The sequence below is a fragment of the Mytilus edulis genome, chromosome 14, assembly GCF_963676685.1.
Source record: "Mytilus edulis chromosome 14, xbMytEdul2.2, whole genome shotgun sequence".
NCBI lineage: Eukaryota > Metazoa > Mollusca > Bivalvia > Mytilida > Mytilidae > Mytilus > Mytilus edulis.
The window spans coordinates 35,172,297-35,200,244 of NC_092357.1; the positions used below are offsets into that span (position 1 = coordinate 35,172,297).

A 27,948-nucleotide genomic window follows, 5' to 3' on the forward strand; every position below is an offset into this window, starting at 1 on the left:
GTTGGTATTATTTAGATATTTAATGGAGCATCTCGATACTTGTTAATATCAGTAAGATACTGTTTTAAAACCTTAATACACTCTGTTGACAACCATTTAGATACTTGCATGCTGAATACAATCATTTATATATTCACTCTTGTTGAAACCATGTGAATGTACTAGTTGAAGCATGTTGGAACTTGTTGATAACAGCTAGATTTACAAGCTAAAAACATCTTGATACTTCACATAAGCATTTGAACAGATTTAAATCTTTTAGGAATTTTGGTCATCAATGCTTTTCAACTTCGTACTTTTTAATTTTATTTTTCTTAATTTTTTTTTAAATTCGAGCGCCACTCATGAGTCTTTGGTAGACGAAACTCGTGTCTGCCGTAAACACAAAAGTTAATCCTGGTATCTATGATGAGTTTATTTGAATAGGAAAATCTTCTTAATAAAGCGATCGGTATTTTGACACGACTGATCACTCATACCGACAACATTTATCAATATAAGTCTGCTATTGTCACCCTGTATGTCCGATTCTTATAACAGTTGTAAATGTTTGCTTTGAAAGATCCAACCTTATTAATGGCAACCTAAATGTCCGATTCTGATGACAGATGTAAAAGATGGCCATGACAGATCTAACCTTATTAATTGATAATAACTCACGGGTGATTACTCAAAGGGGACTTAATTGTGATTAGTTTATTTTCTTAAAGACGAGATGATTGCTTTTCTTTCATCGATTTCACAAGACTGCATGCTAATCATTTTACATCACGGAAATATTATGAGAACAAACAATGAATGTAAGTTGACTGTCGTAACTAATTATTATCTATTTATTTATTTATATATTTGTTATTATTTGTTAAATTCTCATATCTATTTATAAATACTTAATGATTATATTTTTAACTTGTCTATTTAGGATACCTTTTCGAATTGGTTCATGTCTATTCTATTTAAAACGGTATACATGAGCATCACATATTGAATGAAGTTAGTTTGAAAAAATCAGGTGTTATTGGTAAATTTTGACACAAATGTAAGATTATGCTTGTCTTTTTTAATATACTCGCCATACAGTCTATGGTGCCTTTTAAAACAATCATTAAAAGTTGTATCGGAACGCATTGATAAATAAAAATGTTTCTTTGTAATATTAGCTTTTCTTTATTTTTTTAGTATCATCCTCATTCCCCATTTTATATTCAAACCATTATCATAGTCTCGATCCGTATCATTCGTTGCAGTTCATGACTATGCCTATAGCACTGCAACGACACACATAAACAAATCCAGGGCGTCATCATCACAGACATACACACAAGTTCAAGCCCTCTACATTATAAACATGCCTGTAAGAAAACAGGACCCGTTAAATAAAGGCACCAGTAGTATACCGGTGTTCAAAGGTCATGATTCGATTGAAAGGGAAAAAAAGGTTTACAAACTGTTTTGACATAAATCAGTGTTGTTTTTCTTGTGAACTAATTGTCATGTCATGGTTTTTTTTATAGTCGTCTTTGCGAATTGCAATTTGCTCAAGTACAATAATGGTCATTCACCATGTAGCATATCTTAATGAACTTCACAGAACACGGAAAAAGATGAGATATTTTCGAGAAAAAGAACAAATTTTATTAAAAAGGGAATATACCAAATGTCAGTTAGCCAAATGAACCTGAATGGCACCTAGCCTAGTTTTTCTGACCAATTTTTTTTTTAAATATGAATATTATTTTCGACTTGTTATGTTTGTAAATTTGAAAAGTACATCAAACGTGATAAATGTTGGGATCAAAGCTTTGCACCGCTGAAGAATTTACCATTACATCCTAATTGTTGTTCAGACTATTGTCGATCGATCATGACATGTTCTGTTCTTGGGGATCATTTATATGCTGTCAAATATAATAGACAGATCACTTCTCTGTACTTTATTCATTATTTTCCTGATTTCTCCGGAAATGAAGTCACAGAGGCAAACACTCATTTATTCTAATTAGTAAAACATTGTTCTGACGTATATTGAGCCTTGCTTGGGACTTGTGATGTCACACGGTCACAATAAGTCCCGACTAAAAAAAGGCGCGTCAGAGTTATCTCGGACTAATCAATAGATTATAAACATTGAGAGCTACATTCTAAGGCATATATTCTTTCACAAGTCTTATGTCCTACGATAGACTTTTTATCTAATCCTTATTAAATATAAAGTACTAGTATATAAACAAATGTACAATTAAAGTTATTTTAAGAAATATAATTAAAGATAAGAAAAAAATCTTAATTGAAGATTGAAAAAATACTGCGATAAGAAGAGGTGATTCAATATACTAATTGAAACAGATATAACGTGAATAAGTTCAAACGATGTTTATTATTGAAAAAGAATATAACAATAAATTATAATTTTTACACATATATAGCAGTACAAATTGGACTCAGAAACAAGATAAGAAAAAACGTTTATAACTCCGTCTCAAGAAAAACTATTTTTTATGTTTTCTCCATAGGAAAAACCTGAGAACTTTTTGTATTTTAGCTATGATATTCAACATTATTCAATATGCTGTATTTGTATAATAAACAAATTATATATCAAATTCTGCTCTTAAAATATTTCCTAGAATTTGTAAACCAATAAAGAGATAAAAACTCTATGATCATTCATCTTTAACATGTTTAAGGAAATCCGATAGAAAATTGATCACGAAAGATCTGTCATCTACAGGGGGAGTAAAATCACGAACATTTGTATGTCCCACCTAGGGGCATTATGCTTTTTGGTCTGTGTGTGCGTTGTATTCAGGTGAAAGTGATTGGTCAATGTATCTTGTGATGAAGTTGAAATTCAATCAACTTGAAACTTAGTACACATGTTCCTTATAATATAATTTGTTTGTATCCCAATTGTATGGTCCACTGAACATAGAAAATGATAATGTGATTGGGGCATCCATGTACTATGAACACATCTTTTCGTTTTTGTTTTTTTTTTAAATAGATAAATATACAAGTCGAACAAGTCATTTGTTAACCATCCGATGATTTGAATGAAAACTTTCATAAATTGGAGCAGTAAACAAAGGTTACATAATAAGTTGAGGTCATTGCATCTTTGTACAGACTCGTGTATTTTTCCTGTGAGAAATTCGATCAATGAAAAGTTGAACAATTTTGACTTGTTTAATTATCTTTCCAACAAAAGCTATCCCCGCATAAATTTTATCAATAATGCAGTGTCGGTTGCATAATAGCCTACGTAGTTTCTTGGTGTTTCTGGTTTGTATAAGGAGATATTGGCAATATGAATGAGGGTCGTGTTAGAGTTACTCAATTCCTTATTCGTCAGGGTTTTATACTATTTTCCTTTATACTTTTTCTTTATCTGTTTTGACCACTATTCTCTATACGTGATATTTGATCACCCCTTATTCTCTATACGTGATATTTGATCACCCCTTATTCTCTATACGTGATATTTGATCACCCCTTATTCTCTATACGTGATATTTGATCACCCTTTATTCTCTCTTCTTTATTTTGATATTTTTTTTCTTGTTGTACTCTACTGTGAATTTTGTTTGCCCATTATACTCTACTTGGTAATCCTTATCAAGACCATCATAAATGAACATAAATTGAACAGGAAACATTCTGACATAAAGTTCATATCTCCTGCCAAATGGCCTACATAATGTAACTTCCGATGTTATGAATGTTAAAGATTGGTTCTAAATTGATACTTCAGACATTACATTTAGAAAGAAAAACAATAGGCTGAAATGATAACAGACACGAAATCAATATCTTAGGATCAAAAGATGATTAATATAGAACAACTTAGAATATTCTTTAAAAGCATCACCGTAAGAAGAGTCGACATTACATCAGTTAAGTCGCTTTTTTAAATTATGAAAACCTTAAGATGGTTGTTCGACTACGGTCAGTCGAAATAGGGATGTTGAACCCCAATACATAATAATTTAAATGCTTGATCTCAACAATCTAAATCAACGTAGCTTCATTTATTACGGCGGAATGGAAAGATAATGGAAAGGGAGTGGTGGCTAGGAGTATTGAGTAAAACAAACAGGAAGATAAATTTGACCAAAAAAAGCATCATGACAATTTATGTGATAAAAGTCAAGATAAAAAAATACAAAATAGGCAGGACAGAATAGAATATGAAATAAAAAGGTATGAGAAAGATTAAAACAAAAAAAGGCAGGATAACATTTTGCATCCTGAAAGGTAGATTCGTTAATGAATTGTGTTTATTACGAGTCACCTCCCCTTAATAAACAAAGATTTAAAAAAAAAAAAAATCAAGTAAAAATGTTCCTTTTATATACTTTGTCAAACCTACTGGCCTGTTGTTTAAAGTAAACTTTAAAACACCCCTCAGGTTTGACGTACCCATTGTTGTATTACTATATAATAGTGTTGTTTTCATCGTGTAACCTTGCATGCTTTATTAACATGAATAGATGTTGTTTACAAAATTATTGTTACTACTTTCAGGATGTTATTTACACTGAATTAAAATAGGAAGATAAAGCTGCCATGATTGTCAACACACAAACTGATGACGTCGTTGAACAATACGACAACAAATGATGACGATGAAAACAAATACCACTTTTTATGGTTACCGCATGTTTTGATAGCAGTAGGATTTGTTACTTTTCTGGTCTTGAACTTCTTGTTATATCATCGGAAAAATAGGGAAAGGTATCAAAGGAAAGCCGAAGCTCTAGAAACAAAACAGAGAATGCAAGAAAGGAGACGAGTTTTGAACATCGTAAGACTTCGTTATTTACCGTCAACGGAAATTCAATCATCAACAGACATTATGTATCTTCCGACTTTAGATTTGGATACACAACAGGTAATACCAATTCCAGGTATGGTTCCCTATGCTCACAGTGAATCATCTGAATTAAGTGAACATCGAGAAGACCAGGATCTGATCGAAAACATAACAATTTGGAGCTGAAAACTATTCAACAGGACTTAACGATCAAAACCATTAACATAGACAAATCATTTATTTCTAGCTTGCATCACTTAATTATATAAGAATAATGATGTGGTAGCAATAAGACTCTAATATTGTCCAATCATTGGCTGACGTAAGCAGGTCTTGTGACTGTTCAAGATGGTCAAAATTGTTTTATCTAATCTTCAAATATAACATTTACCTAAAAGTTACTTGGAGATTTCAGATAAATGTTTAACGTTATCCTGAAACATGAGGAGGGTACCAACTGGATTCCTAGCAATTTCACGTCACGCTACTAGTGTAGCGTTGTTTATTTCTTTATTGCTTATATCATATACCATAATAATGAACCAACTCAGAAATTTTATTGTAGTTGTTATGTCATTTGCATAATGTAATAATTGTAGTTAATTTGGACCGGTTTTGAATTTGTGATTGGTTCATTGTTAATTTATGTGCATTTTTACTGTTTTGTCGTACTATCAGTCATTTCTCATTCAAAACAACAAAATGCCAACCGGCTTCAATCACCAAATCTACGCAATGCAAAAATATGAAGTCATTAAAAGCATTTGAGAAACGATCCGAACTGTGATATGAGTTGGTATGAGTTTAATGAGTTTCTTGTTTCCATTGTTGAAATGTCACTGTAGTTGTCAAACATATTGTTTGTTAATCCAATACAAAGATTGTTCTAATAAAATCTTGGTTTGAATACTGTCTTTAGATTTAATGGTCATATAAGCGGATGCAGAATATACATATATATAGGAATTTGTAGTATGGATGCCAATGAGACAACTCTCCATCCAAATAACAATTTATCAAAGTAAACCATTAAAAGTCAAGGTATATCCATATGTATGCAAACACAATTATCTCGAATTAAACCCTCTAAACTTGTAGTGAATGGTAAATTTGTACATATTTCTAACCATGTGACTCTACATATTGGTGCCCTTGAAATCAAACCTTTTCAAATAGATAAAAATTGCGGAAAAAAAACTAATACAAAAGTCATTCTTTAATTATTACGCCTGTTGTGTTTTTTGAAAAAAAAAACTTAAAAGAAAATATTGTACAAAAAAAAAAAAAAAACAAAGCTTAAAAGTCTAACAGGAGTTTCTACCCTTATTGCAGTCGGAAAACTTCTAGTCGTTATAATTGTATATCATGGATTTTTAACGATAAATAAAATTGATTACACAACTTTGGTACTTTTTTGTCGAAAGTTAGGTGATATAATACCATGTTTCCAAGTCTGACAAACTTAGTGTATGCTAGCTTCCTGAGACAAACGAAGGGTCTTGTTGAAAACTGGTTCTACAAAACACTTACCGACACATGATGATATCAATTGCAGTTATCGTCCTTTAATATGGATGTTTGCAATTTTCTCAATAATTTATTAAATAAAAGATGTTTCGACAATTATCTTTTAAAAGTACAAAGAAGGATGAAAAATCATCATGCCAATGATATCAAAACATCATAAACATCCTTCTGTAAGATAAAACTGCAAGAAGTCAATTGTAAAAATACCAAAGCATACAACATTTTGGTTGAGATTTAAAGTTTCATGTCAAAAATCAATTAGACTTGCTCCTCACCTAATGAAGTTTAACTGAAGGTGAGGTCGCCGCCCTTTTTGGATACTGGTAGACAATGGTGTTCTCCTGGATATACTGTGATTTTTCACAGCGGAGTGGAACATAAGCATTGCTTCTGCCAGTCATCATAAAGTGGACTCAGTCCTGTTGGGTTGTACATTGCCTAGGATATCTAAAGATAGGTAATATATAATGGTAAGTAAGCACGAGAGAGTGAATGAATGAGCTAGAGAGAGTGAATGAGCGAGAAAGAGAGAGAGTGAGAGAGTGAGAGAGAGAGAGTGAGAGAGAGAGAGTGAGTAAGCGAGAGAGTGAGTAAGCGAGAGAGAGACAGAAAGCGAGAGAGAGACAGAAAGTGGGTAAGCTAGAGAGAGTGAGCGAGTTAGCTAAAGAGAGTGAGCGAGTGAGTGAGATATAGTGAGCAAGTGAGTGGGCTAGAGAGAGTCAGCGAGAAAGTGCAAGAGCGAGAGCGAGTGAGCTAAACATGCTAGACAGAGTAAGTTAGTGCGCTAGAGACAGTGAGTGAGTGAGCTAGAGAGAGATTGAGATGATGAGATAGTGAGCGAGTAAGCTAGAAAGAGAGATATATCGGGTGAGTTAGAAAGAGTGAGCGAGTGAGCTAGAGAGAGAGTGAAAGAGAGGGCGACTGAGCTAGAGAGAGAAAGTGGGTGAGCTAGAGAGAATGAGCAAGTGAGCTAAAGAGAGTGAGCGACTGACTGTGCTAGAGTGAGTGAGATATAGTGAGCGAGTGAGTGGGCTAGAGAGAGTCAGCGACAAAGTGTAAGAGCGAGAGCGAGTGAGCTAGATATGCTAGAGAGAGTGAGTGAGTGAGCTAGAGAGAGATTGAGATGATGAGATAGTGAGCGAGTAAGCTAGAGAGAGATATATCGGGTGAGTTTGAAAGAGTGAGCGAGTGAGCTAGAGAGAGATTGAAAGAGAGGGCGACTGAGCTAGAGAAAGTGGGTGAGCTAGAGAGAGTGAGCGAGTGAGCTAAAGAGAGTGAGCGACTGACTGTCCTAGAAAGAGTGAGCGAGTGAGTGAGTGAGCTAGAGAGAGAGTGAAAGAGACGGCGACTGAGCTAAAGAGAGAAAGTGGGTGAGCTAGAGAGAGTGAGCTAAAGAGAGTGAGCGTCTGACTGTGCTAGAGTGAGTGAGTGAGAGATATAGTGAGCGAGTGAGTTGGCTAGAGAGAGTCAGCGACAAAGTGTAAGAGCGAGAGCGAGTGAGCTAGACATGTTAGAGAGAGTGAGTGAGTGAGCTAGAGAGAGATTGAGATGATGAGATAGTGAGCGAGTAAGCTAGAGAGAGAGATATATCGGGTGAGTCAGAAAGAGTGAACGAGTGAGCGAGTGAGCTAGAGAGAGAGTGAAAGAGAGGGCGACTGAGCTAGAGAGAACAAGTGGGTGAGCTAGAGAGAGTGAGCGAGTGAGCTAAAGAGAGTGAGCTATATATGGAGCGAGTGAGTGGGCTAGAGAAAGTCAGCGAGAAAGTGTAGGAGCGAGATCGAGTTAGCTAGACATGCTAGAGAGAGTGAGTTAGTGAGCTAGAGAGAGTGAGTGAGTGAGCTAGAGAGAGATTGAGATGGTGAGATAGTGAGCGAGTACGCTAGAGAGAGAGAGATATCGGGTGAGTTAGAAAGAGTGAGCGAGTGAGCTAGAGAGAGAGTGAAAGAGAGGGCGATTGAGCTAGAGAGAGAAAGTGGGTGAGCTAGAGAGAATGAGCAAGTGAGCTAAAGAGAGTGAGCGACTGACTGTGCTAGAGTGAGTGAGTGGGCTAGAGAGAGTCAGCGAGAGAGTTAAGGAGCTAGAGCTTGAGTGCTCAAGAGATAGAGTGAGTGAGAGAGAGGGATAATGAGCGATGTCAAAAATCATGTTACATTATTTATTTTATGTAACAAATATGCTAGTGCCAAATTACAGCCTTCAAATTGCTTCAATAAGGTAGTTTACCCTTTTTTGGACATTCAGCTTGCACACAGTTACGATTTGACCTGACATTTTAATTTTTGCATTAGTTTACACTTAAAGCAATGAAACATGTATATTATGACTAGTTTATAGTATAAATATTGCTTTTGGTTCAATCTTCTAGTGAGTGTTCATGTTTGATTGGGTTTCTTAGTGAAATATTTAATTCAAGGAAATTTGGTGTATACTTATATAGGAATCCAAAATCTCCATGGAAATGCATTTAATAACCGTTTTAGCAAGTTGTCTAGCTTGGAGATATATAAATTTCTCTTGTTGATCCATGTTTATACATAAAAATATGGTTTTTATCACATCACTCTCCTTTTTTAACATGTAGAAAAAAGGGAGGACGAAATTATTATCAATTATATTTTATGTTTGGACCACTGTATTTGTATTAAAGTCCGCAGTTTGGTGATATGTTACCATGTTTCCAAGTATGACAAACTTAGTGTGTGCTAGCTTCCTGAGACAAACCAAGGATCTTGTTGAAAACTGGTTCTACAAAACACTTACCGACACATGATAGCAATCTAAATAAAATATCACTTGCAGTTATCGTCCTTTAATATGGATGTTTGCAATTTTCTCAATAATTTATTAAATAAAACATGTTTCGACAATTATCTTTGAAAGTACATAGAAGGATGAAAAATCATCATGCCAATGATATCAAAATATCATAAACATCCTTCTGTAAGATAAAACTGCAAGAAGTCAATTGTAAAAATACCAAAGCATACAACATTTTGGTTGAGATTTAAAGTTTCATGTCAAAAATCAAATAGACTTGCTCCTCACCTAATGAAGTTTAACTGTAGGTGAGGTCGCCGCCCTTTTTTTGATACTGGTAGACAATGGTGTTCTCCTGGATATACTGTGATTTTTCACAGCGGAGTAGAACATAAGCATTGCTTCTGCCAGTCATCATAAAAGTGGACTCAGTCCTGTTGGGTTGTAAATTGCCTAGGAGGATATCTAAGGATAGGTAATATATAATGGTAAGTAAGCACGAGAGAGTGAGTGAATGAGCTAGAGAGAGTGAATGAGCGAGAGATAGAGTGAATGAGCGAGAGAGAAAGTGAATAAGCGAGAGAGAAAGTGTAAGAGCGAGTGAGCTAGACATGTTAGAGAGAGTGAGTTAGTGAGCTAGAGAGAGTGAGTGAGTGAACTAGAGAGAGATTGAGATGATGAGATAGTGAGCGAGTAAGCTAGAGAGAGATATATATCGGGTGAGTTAGAAAGAGTGAGCGAGTGAGCTAGAGAAAGAGTGAAAGAGAAGGCGACTGAGATAGAGAGAGAAAGTGGGTGAGCGAGTGAGCTAAAGAGAGTTAGCGACTGACTGTGCGTGAGTGAGTGAGACATATAGTGAGCGAGTGAGTGGGCTAGAGCTTGAGCGCTCAAAAGATAGAGTGAGTGAGAGAGAGGGATAATGAGCGATGTCAAAAATCATGTTACATTATTTATCTTATGTAACAAATAAGCTAGTGACAAATTACAGGCTTCAAATTGCTTCAATAAGGTAGTTTACCCTTTTTTGGACATTCAGCATGCACACAGTTACGATTTGAACTGACATTTTAATTTTTGCATTAGTTTACACTTAAGCAATGAACCATGTATATTATGACTAGTTTATAGTATAAATATTGCTTCTGGTTAAATCTTCTAGTGAGTGTTCATGTTTTATTGGGTTTCTTAGTGAATTATTTGGTGTATACTTATATAGGAATTCCAAAATCTCCATGGAAATGCATTTAATAACCGTTTTAGCAAGTTGTCTAGCTTGGAGATATATAAATTTCTCTTGTTGATCCATGTTCATACATAAAAATATGGTTTTTATCAAATCACTCTCCTTTTTTAACATGTAGAATAAAGGGAGGACAAAATTATCAATTATATTTTATGTTTGGACCACTGTATTTGTATTCAAGTCCGCGTCTCTGATAAAAAATAAGACGTTTAGGTCAGAACACTGTTATTTGAGAAGTTATTAACAAATCAAAACTGGTAAAAATTGAAAAAGTGTCATATCTGTCACTATTAGTGTCCATATGTAGTTTTCTTTGTTTAACGCGTATGTTATTACCAGTCCAATTTGAGCTTGAATTCAGTGATACAGTGTTTTGATAACAGCTTTATGTGTTTTTCAATGTTAGAAAGATATCATAGTAGGAAATACAGGCAAGCAGAAGTCAATATAACAAGTTTAGTGCTGTCATAGGTCTAGAACCACTAATTCAGGCCCGGTCGGAAAGTAGTACATATTTCAAACAAAATAGTTGCTATGCATAGCTGCATCTTTGCCAAATACGGGTATATTTGGTTATTTATGGTATCAAATGAAAGATTTGGGACTTGGGATCACTGTAGAACCCTTGTTGAAAGATTAATTCAAATTATAAAGAAGTATATGAAATTTTGATAGAAGGGCACATTTGACCTGTTGTTTAGATGAGAAGTTCCGGGAGCTACTTTAGTCATAGCCATATTACGTCACATTACCAGCGTAGTGCGATTTTATGGTTATAACCAGGGTTTCCGCTGGCGGTCGCCATTTTCGCAATTTGCGAAAAAATAATAATTGTGGCGATAAAAATTCGTCATTTGCGAAAGAATTTGGCGAAAGAAATATATATAACGATTTCATTTCCTCCATCTTGTTTATTTACTTTTTTCCAAGTTTCTCGGACTTTAACCAATCAGGCAATACTCGGAATCCACTTTGACCTCATTAAGATTTGGACAGAAAATCAATAATCAGCTGATTGCATTTTATAGCCATCGACAACAAAGGAGTAATTAATAAAGGTGTTGATTGAATTGTTCGACAAAATGATATGGTTAAATGGCTTTTTGAAAATTTAGTCTACTTAATACTATTATTAACAGTATAATCATTCTCATTAAATCTTAAGAGTTTCAGTTCATAAATATTCTGTGAATTAACTGTAAATAGTTGTAAAAACATCATCTTTCTAATTGTTCTCATAATACACAGTGAATAAATTAATGTCAAGTTATCTTTAAAGATATAAAGGCGAATTCCTAAAGATCAAAGACCAAAATCTTGTCTTTTTTCATTTTGTAAATTATCTAAAAAGTGAATTATCTAAAAAGTGAATATGTGACCTAATCTGTATATATTATATTAAATATTGATCAGTAAACCAAAAATAAAAAATATATGAAAAATAACTGCTAAAAGTAAAAATCATAATCTTTCCTTTAATTGTATGTTAAAAGACTTAAACTGTAAACTTCCTATGTAAAAGTCAAAATAAAACCTGTAAACCTCCTTTATAAAAACACATAAAGACTTAAAAAATGTATATAGTGTATATAATGTTGTTGTGTTACGATTGTTATTTTATTCTTCAATTATTTTTTTGGTGGTGGAACTGTTCGACATACAATTTCGTATGGTTACCCTATAAAGGGTGTAAAGATCCAGAGAAGAAGAAGCTTCTGCTAAATGTCACATAAAGAATGTATTTAAGACTTTGCGACGCACGTCTTTGAAGCAAACTTTTGATGTCTCCTCTCCCTTTAAAGATAGTTTAGAAAAGAAAGCTGTTGTTGTGACGAAAAATGTTCAAAAGCATGAAAAATCTCCGATTTAAAACTTTAATTATCCTTTGACTTTAATATAGGTAATTGATAAGGGAGACTACCTTTAAGTCGGTTGAGGGACACACGTGTTTGAAGCAGTTTTACGTCTCAGCTTTTTCATTAACGATGGTAAAGAAAAGAAAACTGTCGCTATGAAGAAATTTATCTAAAAGGTTGGGAACAGCCCCTCGAATGAGAGTAGCCCTTCAATGTAATGACTACATATGAAATGAGGGATCAATTTCATGTAATATAAGCTTTTGTTTAGTTGTAAAAACCTCTTCTTCTTCAATGTAGACTCCAAAATAAGTTTGGGAGAATAATCATAAACACAATGGGGCAAAATCATCTTATTTAAGGGGAAAAGGGGGGCGGGGTAGAAAAAAGGTACTTTTAAACGAAAAATAATTATGTCACCTGGCGAAAAAAATAATAAAGTGGCGAAAAACATATTGTTTTGGCGAAAGAGGTGGCGAAAAAAATAATTGACCCAGGAGAAACCCTGGTTATAACATATAATTTAACATAATGTACTACTTCAGAAATGTTAGTGCCAGGTGGTTGTTATGTTATTGAATGAATATTTTGGAGCAATGATCTATAATTACGACCGGTTTTGAGTTTCTAATTGGTTCATTGTTAATTTCTGTACATCTTTACTGTTTTGTCGTACTATCAATCCATAAATAATCAAGTTATTTTTCAATCTTCAAATATACGCAATGCAAGAATATGAAGTCAATTAAAGCATTTGAGAAACGGTCCTAGCTGTTATATGGTTTTATATGAGTGTAACGAGTTTATTGTCTCCATTGTTCAAAAGTCACTGAAGTTGTCAAAAATATTGTTTGTTAAACCATTACACAAATTGTTTTAATTAAATCTTGGTTTGAATACTATCGTTATGTTGATTTGGCTATATAAGTGGATGCAGGAATATACGACCTTATCAAAGGAAACAAATTTTGCGTTTTGGATAAATTCTATGCGTAACCACGTGACTCTACGTCATTCGGTGGCCTTGAAATCAAATCTTTTGAAACAGGTAAAAATTACAGAAAAGCAAAACTAATACACAAGTCAGTCTTTAATTATTACGTTTTGTTGCGTTTTAGGTCAAAACTATAAAGATATATTGTAGAGAAAAAAAAACACAAAATAAGCTTAAAAGTAGTACAGGAGTTTCTACTCTTTATTGCTAACTTCTACCTAGTTTTGTGTTTTTAGAAACAGTTGATTGACGACAAGTGTTTTGCAGTTAAAGGTATCTGTTATAAAACAGTTTATAAGTTCAACTTTCTGGAAATGTGATGTGTGATGAAAAATTTGACATAATGTATAAAATAAAATCATCCTATATAAAGCTATGAGTACATAGTGAAATACGACAAAAATGCATATTAGTTGCAACTCTTATTTTATCAAATTTCCCGACTGTACATTTTAAAGTTCACATTACGTTTGATAAACATCTGTCCATCTCTTTGTTAAAATTATGAACCAATTAAAAAAAATTCAATAATAAGTGTTATTGATTTCGTGGAGGAAGTCTTTTTTTCTTTCGTTTTCATCTTCCGTAAACTGCAGTGTACTATCATAGAGTTGGTGTGTGAGCAGAGGTTATGATTGAAGGTTAAGCTGTTTCTCGATTTAAAGTTGTGTAAACTTTATCTCATTGCAGCAGAGGTATCTTCATTACAGGTAATGTTAACTTTATTTCATTGTAGTAAATGTATCTCCATTACAGGTAATGTAAACTTTTTTGCATTGTAGTAAATGTATCTCCATGACAGGTAATTTAAACGTTATTTCATTACATTAATAGCATCTACATTAAAGGTAATGTAAACTTAATCGCATTGCAGTAAAAGATATCAGAACTCAAAGATATATTCCAGTTACAACTGTACAGAATGTTTCAAAAGTTCAAGGTCAAGACGTTTGTAAACTGATTTCCATTGATAAAATTTGGTTACTTTAGTCCAGGGTAAGGTGTTGATCATGAGTAAACTCACAATAATGTTGATTCAAAAATAATTGTTGGATAAAAAATTTCGTGAATTTTGTGGGTACAGGGGAACCAATAATTTAAATATAACGAATTAAAAATTTCCTAAAGACGTGAATGCAGAATTTTCCGAATCACGAAATTAAATATCCACGAACATGCAATTTTACTCAATCTACGAAAATTGATACCCACGAAAATAAATGATTCCAAAGTAGTTACCAGGATTGAAATTGTGCATTTGTGCCAGATGACATTACAATGCATTAAAAGTTAGTGTATCTCCACAGTTGTATGCTTTTTGAATGGTAGTTGTTAACAAGTGTTGGCTCGGTTAAACGTAATATCCACTTAGTCCTTATAACATTTTGTATGAAAGGCAAATCGAGAAGTTGCTAGTTTAGTATTGTATTACCTTTTTTATGTTACAAAGGCAAATCAAATTGAATGTACGTCAACTCTGTAATATGCTGTGGCATGACTTCTTGTTATGAATATATGCAGATACATTATAAGTTCAAAGAATACATAATTCCATATTTCATGTGAAATATTTTCACTAAAAAGGGTTGTATTACAGAATTTGATTTATATTTCTAACGAACATTATAAGGAATGAGATGCGATAAATTCCACCCTTTATTACAAAAACAATTACAAACTAGAGGCTTTAAAGAGCCTGTGTCGCTCACCTTGGTCTTTATGTATATTAAACGAAGGACACAGATGGATTCATGACAAAATTGTGTTTTGGTAATGGGGCTGTGTTTGAAGTTTTTACTTTATTGAACGTTCTTGCTACTAACAATTATCTCTATCTATAATGAACTTGGCCCATTAGTAACAGAGGATAATATTTTGTAAAAATTTACAAAAATTTACAAAATTTATGAAAACTGTTAAAAATTTACTATAAACATGATAATAGGCAATTACTCTTTAAGGGGTCAACTGACCATTTTGATAATGTTGACTTATTTGTAGATCTTACTTTGCTGAACATTATTGCTGTAAATAGTTTATCTCTATCTATAAAAATATTCAAGATAATAACCAAAAACGGTAAAATTTCCTTTAAAATTACCAATTAAAGGGCAGCAATCAAACAAGCAGTTGTCTGATTCGTCTGAAAATTTAGGGCAGGTAGATCATGACTTGATTAACAATTTATTCAAGTCAGATTTTTTCTAAATGCTTTGGTATCAGAGTTATTAATAAGTCAAAATCTACATTTTACCCCTATGTTCTATTTTTAGCCATGGCGGCCATCTTGGTTAGTTGACCGGGTCACCCCACACATTATTTAAACTAGATACTCATAATGATTGTGGCCAAGTTTGTCTACATTTCGCCCAGTAGTTTCAGAGGAGAAGATTTGTGTAAAAGATAACAAAAAATTAATAAAAATTAATAAAAAAATGACTATAAAGGGCAATAACTCCTTAAGGGGTCAACTGACTATTTTGGTCATGTTGAATTATTTGTAGATCTTACTTTGCTGCACATTATTGTTGTTTACAGTTTATCTCTATCTTTAATAATATTCAAGAAAATAACCAAAAACAGCAAAATTTCCTTAAAATTACCAATTCAGGGGCAGCAACCCAACAACCGGTTGTCCGATTCATCTGAAAATTTCAGGGCAGATAGATCTTAACTTGGTTAACAATTTTATCCATGTCAGATTTGCTCTAAATGCTTTGGTTTTAGAGTTATACGCCAAAATCTACATTTTACCCCTATGTTCTATTTTTAGCCATGACGGCCATCTTGGTTGGTTGGCCGGGTCACGCCACACATTTTTTAAACTAGATACCACAATGATGATTGTGGCCAAGTTTGATTTGATTTGGCAAAGTAGTTTCAGATGAGAAGATTTTTGTAAAAGTTAACGACGACGGACGGACGACGACGGACGACGGACACCAAGTGATGAGAAAAGCTCAGTTGGCCCTTCGGGCCAGGTGAGCTAAAAATGAATACACTTTATTACTATTTGTAAGCCATTACTGGACATTTTGACGTCATAATACAAAATATCTGATGCCGCAATGGAAATAAAATGATTGTTTGACGTCAATATTTCAAGCAGTGTAGGTTCTTGGGTCAAACGGTGCAGATTTCAAAATAGTGATAAAGTGTATACAATAGTTTTATCTTTATCAGCACAATATTACTGACTACTTGGTTGGAGACGAAAAGTCCCTTGAAGTTAGCAGTGACATCAACCTATTTGTTGTAAAAATTACCAACGATACGCGACTGCTTTGTCGTTTGAATTGTTTCACATGTTTACAGATTTGTATTGGAGGGTTAATTTTCATACATCTATACTTTTTGGGTTGTGTTCATTGTCGATGACCTTTAATTGTTTTATCCATGTTGTTTGGATTTTGTTGGATGGTAGTCTGATTTGCAATAAAATTCATCAGTTATTATAAACGAAAAAGAACATCCCCTGTATAACCATAATAAAGTACTTAAATGATAAGATTTTACGTATACACGTACAATAGTATCTCAAATTAAGACACGTGACAACGTATTAGGAACAAAAAAATAAACAAAAAGCTAGGAAACGTTCATACATACTATAAACGCAATTATAGTAACATGTAATTAAAATGTATAACCTAATTTGATATCTCAACAGTCTATATATTACCTGATTATCGGAATATCATTTTGAAAATGGAACATATATCGAAAACTTTGAATTAAATGAATACAAATATTAAATCCATAATTGAATCTATGACATCATGTCTTTTTTGTAGACATCATGAACGGACACTCCGGAAACCAAGACGATTCTGAGGACGTAAATCAATTTGGCATAAGGAAAACTACGTACTGGGAAATATACGGTGTGAAACGTTTTCCGTATAGGGGAAAGCGTAAGTTTACACCATTGCTTTATCCATCTTTCCATGGAGGAATGGTGATATCAAATGACGTTTTTGGACTAACAATCAGTCAGTTTGAACGACAATATAAAGCTTGTTTGGAAAGAAGAAAAACCAAGGAACAGTGGATACTGAACCTTAGATATCCTGATAAATCTTCAAATGAATATCTAGAATACTTAGAGAACTGTACAGACTGCAATATAGGTAATTACTATCTCATGTCAATTTTTAAAACTGTAGGTGATGACAGTTGTATACTGGTTTCGATGTCATCAAAATGTATATAGAAACGGTCTACCAAGACTTTAATCGTATTTAAAGACAATCAGACAACACTATGTCTAAAAATAGAAACAACAAAGAACAGCAGAATAAAAAAAGGAACGACTAATGAAGAACACAATTAAAAAACAAAAACAAAGAACAAAATTATACCAAAGAGATGAATGACATATATAGAAAGTAGTTCACACAATAATTAATACAAAAAATAATGACTGAGGATCAGAAACCCTGCCAAAATTGGGTTCTAACTCAATTGCTCCAGAATATTACAATTCCGGATTATCTATAGACCATCAAACTGATGACACGACAAATTAGTCGCATTCACTTATTTGCAATCGAATATTCGTGGACAGGATGAACTAAATTTATAAAACAAATAATATATGTAAAGTGAAAGTCGAACAAGGAAGTTTTATGTCAATTTCAGTACAATCATGCTAACTATAAAGGTGGATCATCGGTATATATATCTTCAATGTGAAATTTGTTTTTTTTTGGCAAAATGGGGGTTTTTCAGTGCTTTTTTTTTTAGAAATATAATAAAAAAGTATGGTTCACTGTGCTATTTTTAAAGCTAAAGGTCGTGCAAAATTGCCAAAATTTATATACATTGTTATTGATCAAACACATTTGTATGAAATAAAAGAAATCTATATACAAATTTTGCTATATAATAGCGATATTCCAGTTCTTGCATTTCCTATCATGATTTTCTTGATAGAGTGTTGCTGCTCACAAGGAAGCTATTGAACCAAGAGTTCCCAATGGTGAAGTTCAAATCATCCCTTCGTAAATTTTACGGACGCCATCACGAGTTGGTTGACCGTTATAGAATAACTGTTTCAGATAAAGAAAGGCAACAGTAGTATACCGCTGTTCAAAACTCATAAATCCATGGACAAAAAACAAAATCGGGGTAACAAACCAAAACCGAGCGAAACGCATTAAATATAAGAGGAGAACAACGACACAACATCGAAACGCAACACACACAGAAACAGACCAATCATCAGACAAAACACCACGAGAATAACAAATGTAACATGAAAACCAAATACATGAATTTGGGATAGACAAGTACCGTGCCACGTCTTATCTCAATATCTCAAAAATAAGAGAAAACACAAACGACTCAACGTTAAAATGCAACACAAAGAGAAACGAACAATATATAACAATGACCATCTTCCAGAAATGATATCGGATAATTATGTTCCTTACGTCGTAACTACAATCCCCTTCCCTTTCATGAATGTGACCTTACGAATTAGACTATTTACCGGATTTGTTATCATATAAGCAACACGACGGGTGCCACATGTGGAACAGGATCTGCCGACCCTTCCGGAGCACCTGAGATCACCCCTAGTTTTTGTTGGGGTTCGTGTTGTTTATTCTGTAGTTTTCTATGTTGTGTCATGTGTACTATTGTTTGTCTGTTTGTCTTTTTCATTTTTAGCCATGACGTTGTCAGTTTATTTTCGATTTATGAGTTTGATTGTCCCTTTGGTATCTTTCGTCCCACGTTTATAACCACTGGGTCGTTGTCTCTGCTGGTGGACATTTTGTCCCTTAGGACATCATCCGCCCAGTAGCAAAACTACAATTGCATGAATTTACGAAGATCAAACAGGAAACTGGCCCGGACGCCGCCCAGTATACAAACAGTCCGAAACAGACGTCACCATGAACACGGTGTCGTCTGATACGGCAGGTGTCCCCTCATCACCAGACATGACAAATATCTCAAACATGACTCATTCAGATCATCGTCCAAGTGACAATAGCAATATTACACATATAAGCCATGTTCAGTTCTCCTTAAAGAACATTTTGGTTTTTGATAACACAGTACAACACTGTCGCATTTCGAAATGTGAGACCAAAGGCTGCAAAACTTGTGAAATTTTAATTACAGATGCTAAATTCACTTGCAATTTGACCAAGAAGTCATATTTTACAAGAAATTACGGTGATATGAATTGTAAATCGATAAATGTCGTCTACGGATTAGAGTGCAACCTTTGAGGATTGTTATACGTCGGTGAAACGAAATGAAGGCTAAACAAACGTATGTGCGGTCATAGATCAGACATTAACCTCAATGCTAACGACATTTTATACCAGCATTTCAATCAGCCCGATCATTCCATCGTTTTTATGGCAGTTCGCATTATCGAAAAGATATACCATAGCTCTAACAATCCTAATCTTTCAACGACTCTCCGTAGACAAAAAGAGGACTACTGGATTAGACAATTGGGAACTGCGACACCTAACTTATGGTTGCAATGACAAAATTGATGGTATAGGTATGCTATCTAGTCCCACGTGTAAAACGGTGAATGTGATGAATATGCTCAACTCGACGCAGTCATCGTAATCGTCATTATACATCACCTTCTCTGCATGATGTCTCTATTAATGACTTGCTGCCATTTATACAAAAGCCGTTAGGTATTCATCACATTCGCACGAAACTTTACTCATTACCCCTTTCAAAACTTCATTCTTTGTTCAATTTATGTTTGGAATCCACTGTTACAAACCCTCATTTAAACCAATACAAACTTGAAGCTATAATTTCGGATATTGCAAGTCACAGACTTTTCAAGCCAGTCCGCATTGGAAAACATGAAAAAGAGAAAAGATCTTTCCTTAATATTTCCTTTGACAACAAAGGTCTCGATGGCGACAACTTAGGCAATATCCTTCATCATAAATCAGTTCAATCGAAAATACCTCCTTATTTCAAAGACCAGTCTGTACCAACCATTTCTTATACCTATACCAAACCTATTGCAACTATAATTTTCAATTACAAACACGTTTTGCAGGATCTCGATATTGACGACTTCAAGTCTAAACCTCCTGATTGCACTTATGCTAGTTCCCAATTCACATATAATCCGGCTGGCCACGTTATTACCGGTGACCTCAACATTGTTAATAACACTTCTCTACGAAATGTGTTATCGAAAGGTCCGAAATATCGTGAGCCTAAATCCATCAATTGGAAATACAACTTTACAATTTTGATGGATTCAGTCGAGGATTATGCCAGGCAATGGGCTAAGCGCGAGAAGGAAGACGTAGACACTCTTTCCGAATGGATTAAGGTAGTGAGGTCGTTGATACAAATCAGATTAAGAAACTGAATGGGTCTATCAATGCCAATGCTACTTCAATCTTCGGAGACCCAAATGTTGCAGGACACTTATCCTACCTCCATTGCAAATATGTTGTTGTCCCCGCAGATAAAGCCCCAAGCAACATCGTTTTTGTGTGTAAAACTCATTACATTAACAGCTTGATAAACGAATTAGGTATTGACAATTCACTGGGAAACTCAACATATACCCTCACGACACTTACCAAAGAGGAAATCCTAGATAATCATAGGTCTGTTCTATGTTCCTTTGGAATTTCAACCAAAGATGACGAACTGGATCTTCCATCACTGTATTGGATACCTAAACTACATAAGTGTCCTTACAAACAACGATATGTTGCTGGGTCTTCCAAGTGCTCCACGAAACCTCTTTCTAAATTATTAACATCTATTTTATCAGCAATCAAAGACGGGCTTCAAAGTTATTGTGAAACTGCCTATTCTAGAGGTGGCGTGAATCAGATGTTGATACTTAAAAATTCCAAAGATCTTTTAGAGTACATACAATCTAACTCTTTGACTTTTCTACTCTTTAAACAAGTATTCCACATTCCAAACTAAAAGACAAATTGAAAGAGTTGGTATTGCTTTGCTTAAAAAAAAATAGCCAACGTACATACAAGTATCTTGTCTTAGGGAGGGATAAAGCCTACTTTGAAAAGGATCACTCTGATTCAAACAAAAAATTCTCTAAAACTGATATTATCAAGATGCTTGATTTCTTGATTGACAACATATTTGTTACGTTCGGAAGACGTGTTTTTCAACAGACTGTCGGCATTCCAATGGGAACAAATTGTGCACCTCTACTTGCCGACTTGTTTCTTTAATATTATGAGGCTGACTTCATGCAAAAACTTCTTAGTAAGAAAGGTAAGAAGTTAGCGATATCTTTTAACTCTACTTTCCGCTATATAGATGATGTTCTTTCACTAAATAATTAAAAAATTGGTGACTATGTGGAACGCATCTATCCCATCGAACTAGAGATAACGGATACTGCAGATACAGTTAAGTCGGCCTCATATCTTAACTTACATCTAGAAATTGACAATGAGGGTCGGTTGAAAACAAAACTTTACGACAAAAGAGATGATTTCAGCTTTCCAATTGTGAACTTTCCATTTCTAAGTAGCAACAGTCCAGCAGCACCTGCATACGGGGTATATATCTCCCAATTGATACGATATTCCCGTGCTTGTATTTCCTATCATGATTTTCTTGATAGAGGGTTGCTGCTCACAAGGAAGCTTTTAAACCAAGAGTTCCAAATGGTGAAGTTGAAATCATCCCTTCGTAAATTGTACGGACGCCATCACGAATTGGTTGACCGTTATGGAATAACCGTTTTAGAAATGATATCGGATATGTTCCTTACGTCGTAACTACAATCCCCTTCCCTTTCATGAATGTGACCTACCGAATTAGACAATTTACCGGATTTGTTATCATATAAGCAACACGACGGGTGCCACATGTGGAGAAGGATCTGCCTTCCCTTCCGGAGCACCTGATATCATCACTAGTTTTTGGTGGGGTTCGTGTTGTTTATTCTTTAGTTTTCTATGTTGTGTCATGTGTACTATTGTTTGTCTGTTTGTCTTTTTCATTTTTAGCCATGGCGTTGTCAGTTTATTTTCGATTTATGAGTTTGACTGTCCCTTTGGTATCTTTTGTATCTCATTTACATCCCCCAAAATTTCCAAGTTGAAAAATGACTCTTAAACAATAAAAATTTGGAATTTGTTTAAATATTTTGGAAAATTCAATGAATCACCAATGTTTCTTTATACAAATAAGCAGTTTAACACATGAACTGCAAGTATAAATATCAGGGAGATATATGTTATTCTCAATGTATTATAAATATGTAATTATAAGTATTTTTCTAGGTCAATTGCTTTGTTTCGAAACAAATCCAAGGGAGAAATGCTTATACGAACACCTAATACAAACAGTCGGTACTGAAATAGATATACGAAAGCGACAGCGACTATTTATCATACAAGATAGGATCTACAATTCAGCATGTGCCTTTAATCTTACACAAATATCAAGTGGGAGTCTGGCAGAAGGTCTAAATTTACCAGGCAGTGACATGGATACTATGTACGTACACAATGACATAGAAGTACCACAGAATGTCAAGAACATCAAAAACCCAAAACATCGTATTTGTGTTATGGAAATAGATATTTATCATCCTGGATTTGCCAGAATCAGACAGGTAGCAGCACAAAATGAGGTATCCCTCCGTGAACAGTGTGACCGTTGTCCACTAGGTACATGTACCGGTACACAATTTTATCTTCCTGTAAAATCCTTTCTAGATTCATTAAAAGAAACGTTTTCCTACATAAATCCATGTGAACATGGCCCATGTATATCAGACCAAGACCAGACCATAGACATTGCAGAATGTGTACGGAGTACATATCTGCCTCACAACGCAATTCCATGGGCATCTCGTCATCGATGTCAATGGCCGACGAATTTTGTTATTGACATGATCATGAAAAACGGATGCTTGTTAGTACCTATAGGACCTAAGACATTATCAAATAATGAATTCTTATGGAGAATATCTTTCTCTGTGGCAGAAAAAATTCTAGTACATTCGTTTAATTTTACTCAGTTCTTATGTTACGGTCTACTTAAGGATGTCTGCTGCTCTAATTTAAAATAACAAGGATTTCATCTGATTGCTTAAAATGAAAACAACTTTGATATTTAAAAAAAATGAAGTAATAAAATCGATAGTCTCGTGTGTAGTTTTCAAAATACGAGACATTTAGAAAATGGCGGGAAAAGGGTTTTCTTCAGACTTTACTATTTGTTAACATTGGAATTGTTTTTTACCCTTTAAACCAAGAAAAAATAACAAGGATTTCATGACAAAAATTCAAATGGTCATCAATGATCTATTGAACAGATTTATGAAGACAAAAGTGGGGTCTCGTGTAAAAAATATTTTAATACATTTGTATGGATAAAACCTGAGAAAATCGAAAATATGACAAGAATTCAAAAACATGACCAGCAGACATCCTTAAATTAACATTAAAGTGTATCGTAAATACAAATAGTGAAGTCAAAGAGCTATTGTGTTCATACTTCCTGAAGACGGCTTTATTTTGGGTCTCAGAGGAGTCGGATATTGACACATTTCAACTACCGAAATTGTATAATTGCTTTTCTCTCTGTCTTGATAAATTAATGTCATGGGTAAACACATGCTACTGTCCGAACTATTTTATACCTGAACACAACATGTTCCTTGGAAAGATCAATCAAAGAAACAAAAACAAACTACTAAGTGTGCTTGAGAGTATTAAATTTAGAGGGATTGATGGGTTGATTACTAGTTTATTTCCATCTGATAATTCCCGTTTAGCAAGTGCAAATAGTGAATCTCCATCAATTATGTTAGACTTCCTATCATACAGGATTATTACGACATCGCAAAACGTTTTAAGTTGGAAAACAAGGATGGAATATACTAAATCTCTATTAAAGTCGGAATCGTCTACTTTTATTAATAATGTATGTACATATCATTATGCCGAAGCCAGTAAATATGTTGCACAACTACTACCATCGCCAAGCGCAATAGGCAATACGTACAACATACGCAAATGCTATCATAGACTTTTACAAAACGGCACCAAGACTGATGCTGTATCAGGTTCAATCTAATTAAAAACCTATCTCTCATCGCTCCCGTTTTCTGAATTGTCGCGTGGGAGATCTAACGAAACCCGCTTTGAGGTCACATGTGGGTGAACTAGAAGTTATGAATTTATAATGATATGTAAATGAGTTGACGACCTATCAATAAGCCAATCAAAAAAGTTTATGAATTCTTTTTGACTGACGATTTCTTCGTAAATAAAATGAGTTACATCCCTTTACCTCATGATAAACTTCTAAGATCGTGGAAGACTCATTTTCATTGGTCGAAAAAGACACACCTACGAGGTCACTCACATGTGACCTCAAAGCGGGTTTCGTTAGATCTCCTACGCGACATATCAGAAAACGGGAGCGATGAGAGATTGGTTTTTAATTAGATTGTATCAGGTTGGTTGTTATACGCATCATTTTATTATGTAACTGGACAGTTTAATGTTTCACTAAGACTAACGGATTATGTTCTATCAAGATGTTCACCTGATATGATGGAGGAAGGTGATGACAAGTGTGAAGTACACAGAAACTGTTACAGACAAAATATACATTCTACAATGAATCTGAATGACAGAATGAAAATGGCTACTATAGCTAATGTCGGATACATAATTAACTCATCATTAATTCCAAAAGAACTACAGCTGGAGGTTGAAACGGAAGAATTGGTCATACCGCCTGTTGTAATGTCCCACTGTCTTAATGTTCTGTGCTATCATCATCTTGGTGATATTTGCAACAGACAAAAGTCTTTACGTGATTTACATCTAACAGTGAAACATAGATATTCAATTTCTCCAAGATGTACATCTGCTTCGATAACAGTACTTGGAGTATGCTTTGAGATATGCGATGCTAAAGAATTAGCCTATCAATGCTATGAGGAAGCCTTACAAAGCGGTTGTCATATTTTTAGTTCAGCGGTAAAAAGATCAAAACTTGGAAGCAATTAATGTGAAATCTGATCCATTTGGACAGTCACTGAAAATGACTATATCAGTAATCCCACCTACGTATTTGGTTTGATACTATACTACGATTACACCTTATTTTTGTGATATTGAAAAACAAATCACAAAAATTATATCATTTATATCTATCAGAAAGTAAGATACAATAGATGTCAGTAAATCAATTATCTGATTACTTGACATATTTCGAGTATGTTATGATATATCAATACATCAGGACATATTTTATCAGTATTACTAACGAGCTTTACAATGTGATTCGTTTAAGTCCAACCAAAAAAATATAGAAACTATCCACACCACTCGGAGTTCAGTATTTTTGTGATTTTACTTTTTTTTTATAAATACTTTAAATGCAGTTGTTTTGGCTGATTGATATTTATCTACTCGGATTTCTACACTCTACGAGTTTTTGTCAGAACTACACTGTTCTATCCCAACACTCCAATTGGATATAATTATAGGTTAATAACAAGAGCTGTATCCAACATTCAATAGTTGTTAAACCCTCAATAATGGTCAACAAACTTGTGATGGTGACAATAATGTTACCTAAGTGAGGAAGTGATATATATTGAACTAGTACACATTTTGTTCTAGGGGCAGCTGAAGTGTGCCTCCAGATGAGGGATTTTCTCGCTGTATTGAAGATTCAAAGGTGGCCTTTGGTTTGTTTTTTTATTCCTTGGTCGGATTGTTGTCTCTTTGGCATATTCTCTAGTTCCATTCTCTATTTTACTAATTGTTAAAATAAATTAACGAAGCTTCATTTCGATATTACAGTTTTTGGTTTTGGATACTTGATTTAAATGGACAGCTTGAGATAAGTTTTCTCATGAACATTACGTGAATAGGGTAAAGCCATTTAAAAATTTTTAATTTTGAAATAAAAATTTCAACACAACAGGAACACAAGACTTTATTTGTCCAACTAAGTGCATTGTTTTAACATGTTACACACTATCTCTGGTACACTTTAAAAAAAGAAAAACAGTAGCAACAAAACATGGTAAATACAAAATATGGAATTCCTTAAGAAACGGAAAAAATCAAACTGTCAACTTAATTTAATAACGGAATGCATGGAAAACAATTGTTGTTATATGATCCTAATTTGAAACATACAGTTGTCTGAAGAAAATATCTACAAAATATACACAGTTGTTGATGGATGCATGTTTGTCTTTTGATTAACGAAAATAGCATCACTGGCAAAGTGAGTGAACTCCGTAATACATCTACAGAAACATTGGCATGTTAACAGGATTTTTAATGTCCGAAATTCTACGAGGAATATGCGATCTACTAAGAAATCAATCGCGTAGGATGGAAAATTTTCTCGACGAAGCTTGTTGGCTTTTTTGGGCACTCCAAATTTCTGCCATTTAAAAGCATGATTATCACTATATAGATAAGAGACCTGCGTTAAAGATAATCGTTGATTCAATAGATATTTTCCAGTCGTTTCATTTTTACTTTTTTAATGAATATCTAACACATGTCTAAGGAAGTATTCGTTCAAGAAAGTATATCATTATGCACGTTTTCGTGAAGAGTGATTTTAGTAACTCATGATTAAGGAGGGGAAGAAGATTCCAAATGTTAAATCAACCTAATAAGTCGTTTACAAACTGGCAACGCCACGACAAAAACAAGAAAGACGACCAAAAGCTACAAAATTATTCAAAATACAATATAGACCCCAAAACACTGAGTAACACGGAGCCCACCAACAACAGGGGGATCAAAGGAACGCCTTATTGGTAAGAAGATTCAGCTTTACATATTTGATTTGTCATGTTGCTCATGTTTGTATACACTCTATGATACGTCTTATTCAGTTACTAGTACACTACAGCCCAGGTGGGTGTTGCTTTGTCCACAGTGGAAGTGGGCACCGGGTGGGCAAATTTTATAGCATGTCCACTCTGTTTACTAATAGGAGTGGGCATGTAATTTCTTTTGTTAAATCAATCCACTGTGGGCAGTTGGAAAAAGCAAAATCCATATATTAGGCTGTTGTGTATCTAACATTTAGTGTGAAGAGAACAAGTTTGTGGTTACAACAATTTAAACTTAACCGTCTTCGTTCATATACATGTGAAAAGGATCAACAAATTCGAAGTGATGTCCGTAAAGTTTTCGAAAGGATAACTTCAACCCCAAAACTTGGAACCGTTGTCTTAATTGCTTTCTTTTACATGTTGCAAGTAGCGATTTTTTATTAATGAAATCAAATAACAAATATTGTATCATTTTGTGATATGAAAATCCATGTATAGACGCTACTAGAATCTTGCGGCATAGAAATGAAAGTTCACAATAGGGAAGCTCAAATAATCTCTTTTGTCGTAAATGTTTGTTCTTAATTGACCTCTTATTGTCAATTTCTAGATTTAAGTCAAGATATAAGGCAAGCTGTTTCTGTAATTTCCTTTTTTAAAGGTTCAGTGGGATAATTGCTTTCAACATAGGCACCAAACTATGTAATATTTATTGAGAGGAAAATTAGCTGAACGTTAAGTTAAAGAATAATTCTTTTTATCCTTCCTCGGAAACTCCTGTATGAAAACCGCCTCATATGCATAAAAGAACAAACGGCAAGATATGTAGAAGAGGAGCCCATTTGGTCTCATAGTTATGCCGGTTTTCCTCTAAACGTAACAACTATGCTGACAATCAAGAAAAAAAGCATATCTTTAGCATTTTTTTCC

General features: G+C 34.1%; 1 protein-coding gene and 1 long non-coding RNA gene across 2 annotated transcripts; both read left to right on the forward strand.

The window, feature by feature from the left end:
- The first annotated feature begins 532 nt into the window (after positions 1-532).
- Positions 533-5,720, forward strand: LOC139502733 (uncharacterized). The gene is made up of 2 exons (XR_011658920.1): positions 533-800; positions 4,525-5,720. It is a non-coding gene; the product is annotated as an uncharacterized lncRNA (long non-coding RNA).
- An 11,209-nt stretch (positions 5,721-16,929) lies between these two features.
- Positions 16,930-26,140, forward strand: LOC139504150 (uncharacterized). Its single transcript, XM_071294210.1, has 4 exons — positions 16,930-17,320; positions 22,469-23,245; positions 23,620-24,261; positions 24,657-26,140. The coding sequence occupies exons 1-4, from the start codon at positions 16,990-16,992 to the stop codon at positions 25,214-25,216; spliced, it is 2,310 nt and encodes a 769-aa protein (XP_071150311.1). The 5' UTR covers positions 16,930-16,989; the 3' UTR covers positions 25,217-26,140.
- The last annotated feature ends 1,808 nt before the right edge of the window (positions 26,141-27,948 follow it).

What these genes read in the sequence shown, in the direction of transcription:
- LOC139504150 (XM_071294210.1), top strand. Translation starts at nt 16,990, where the DNA reads ATGAACGGACACTCCGGAAACCAAGACGATTCTGAGGACGTAAATCAA. An exon ending in CTGTACAGACTGCAATATAG is followed by an intron (nt 17,321 to 22,468) that starts GTAATTACTATC and finishes GTATTTTTCTAG; the next exon opens with GTCAATTGCTTTGTTTCGAA. An exon ending in CAAGACTGATGCTGTATCAG is followed by an intron (nt 24,262 to 24,656) that starts GTTCAATCTAAT and finishes AGATTGTATCAG; the next exon opens with GTTGGTTGTTATACGCATCA.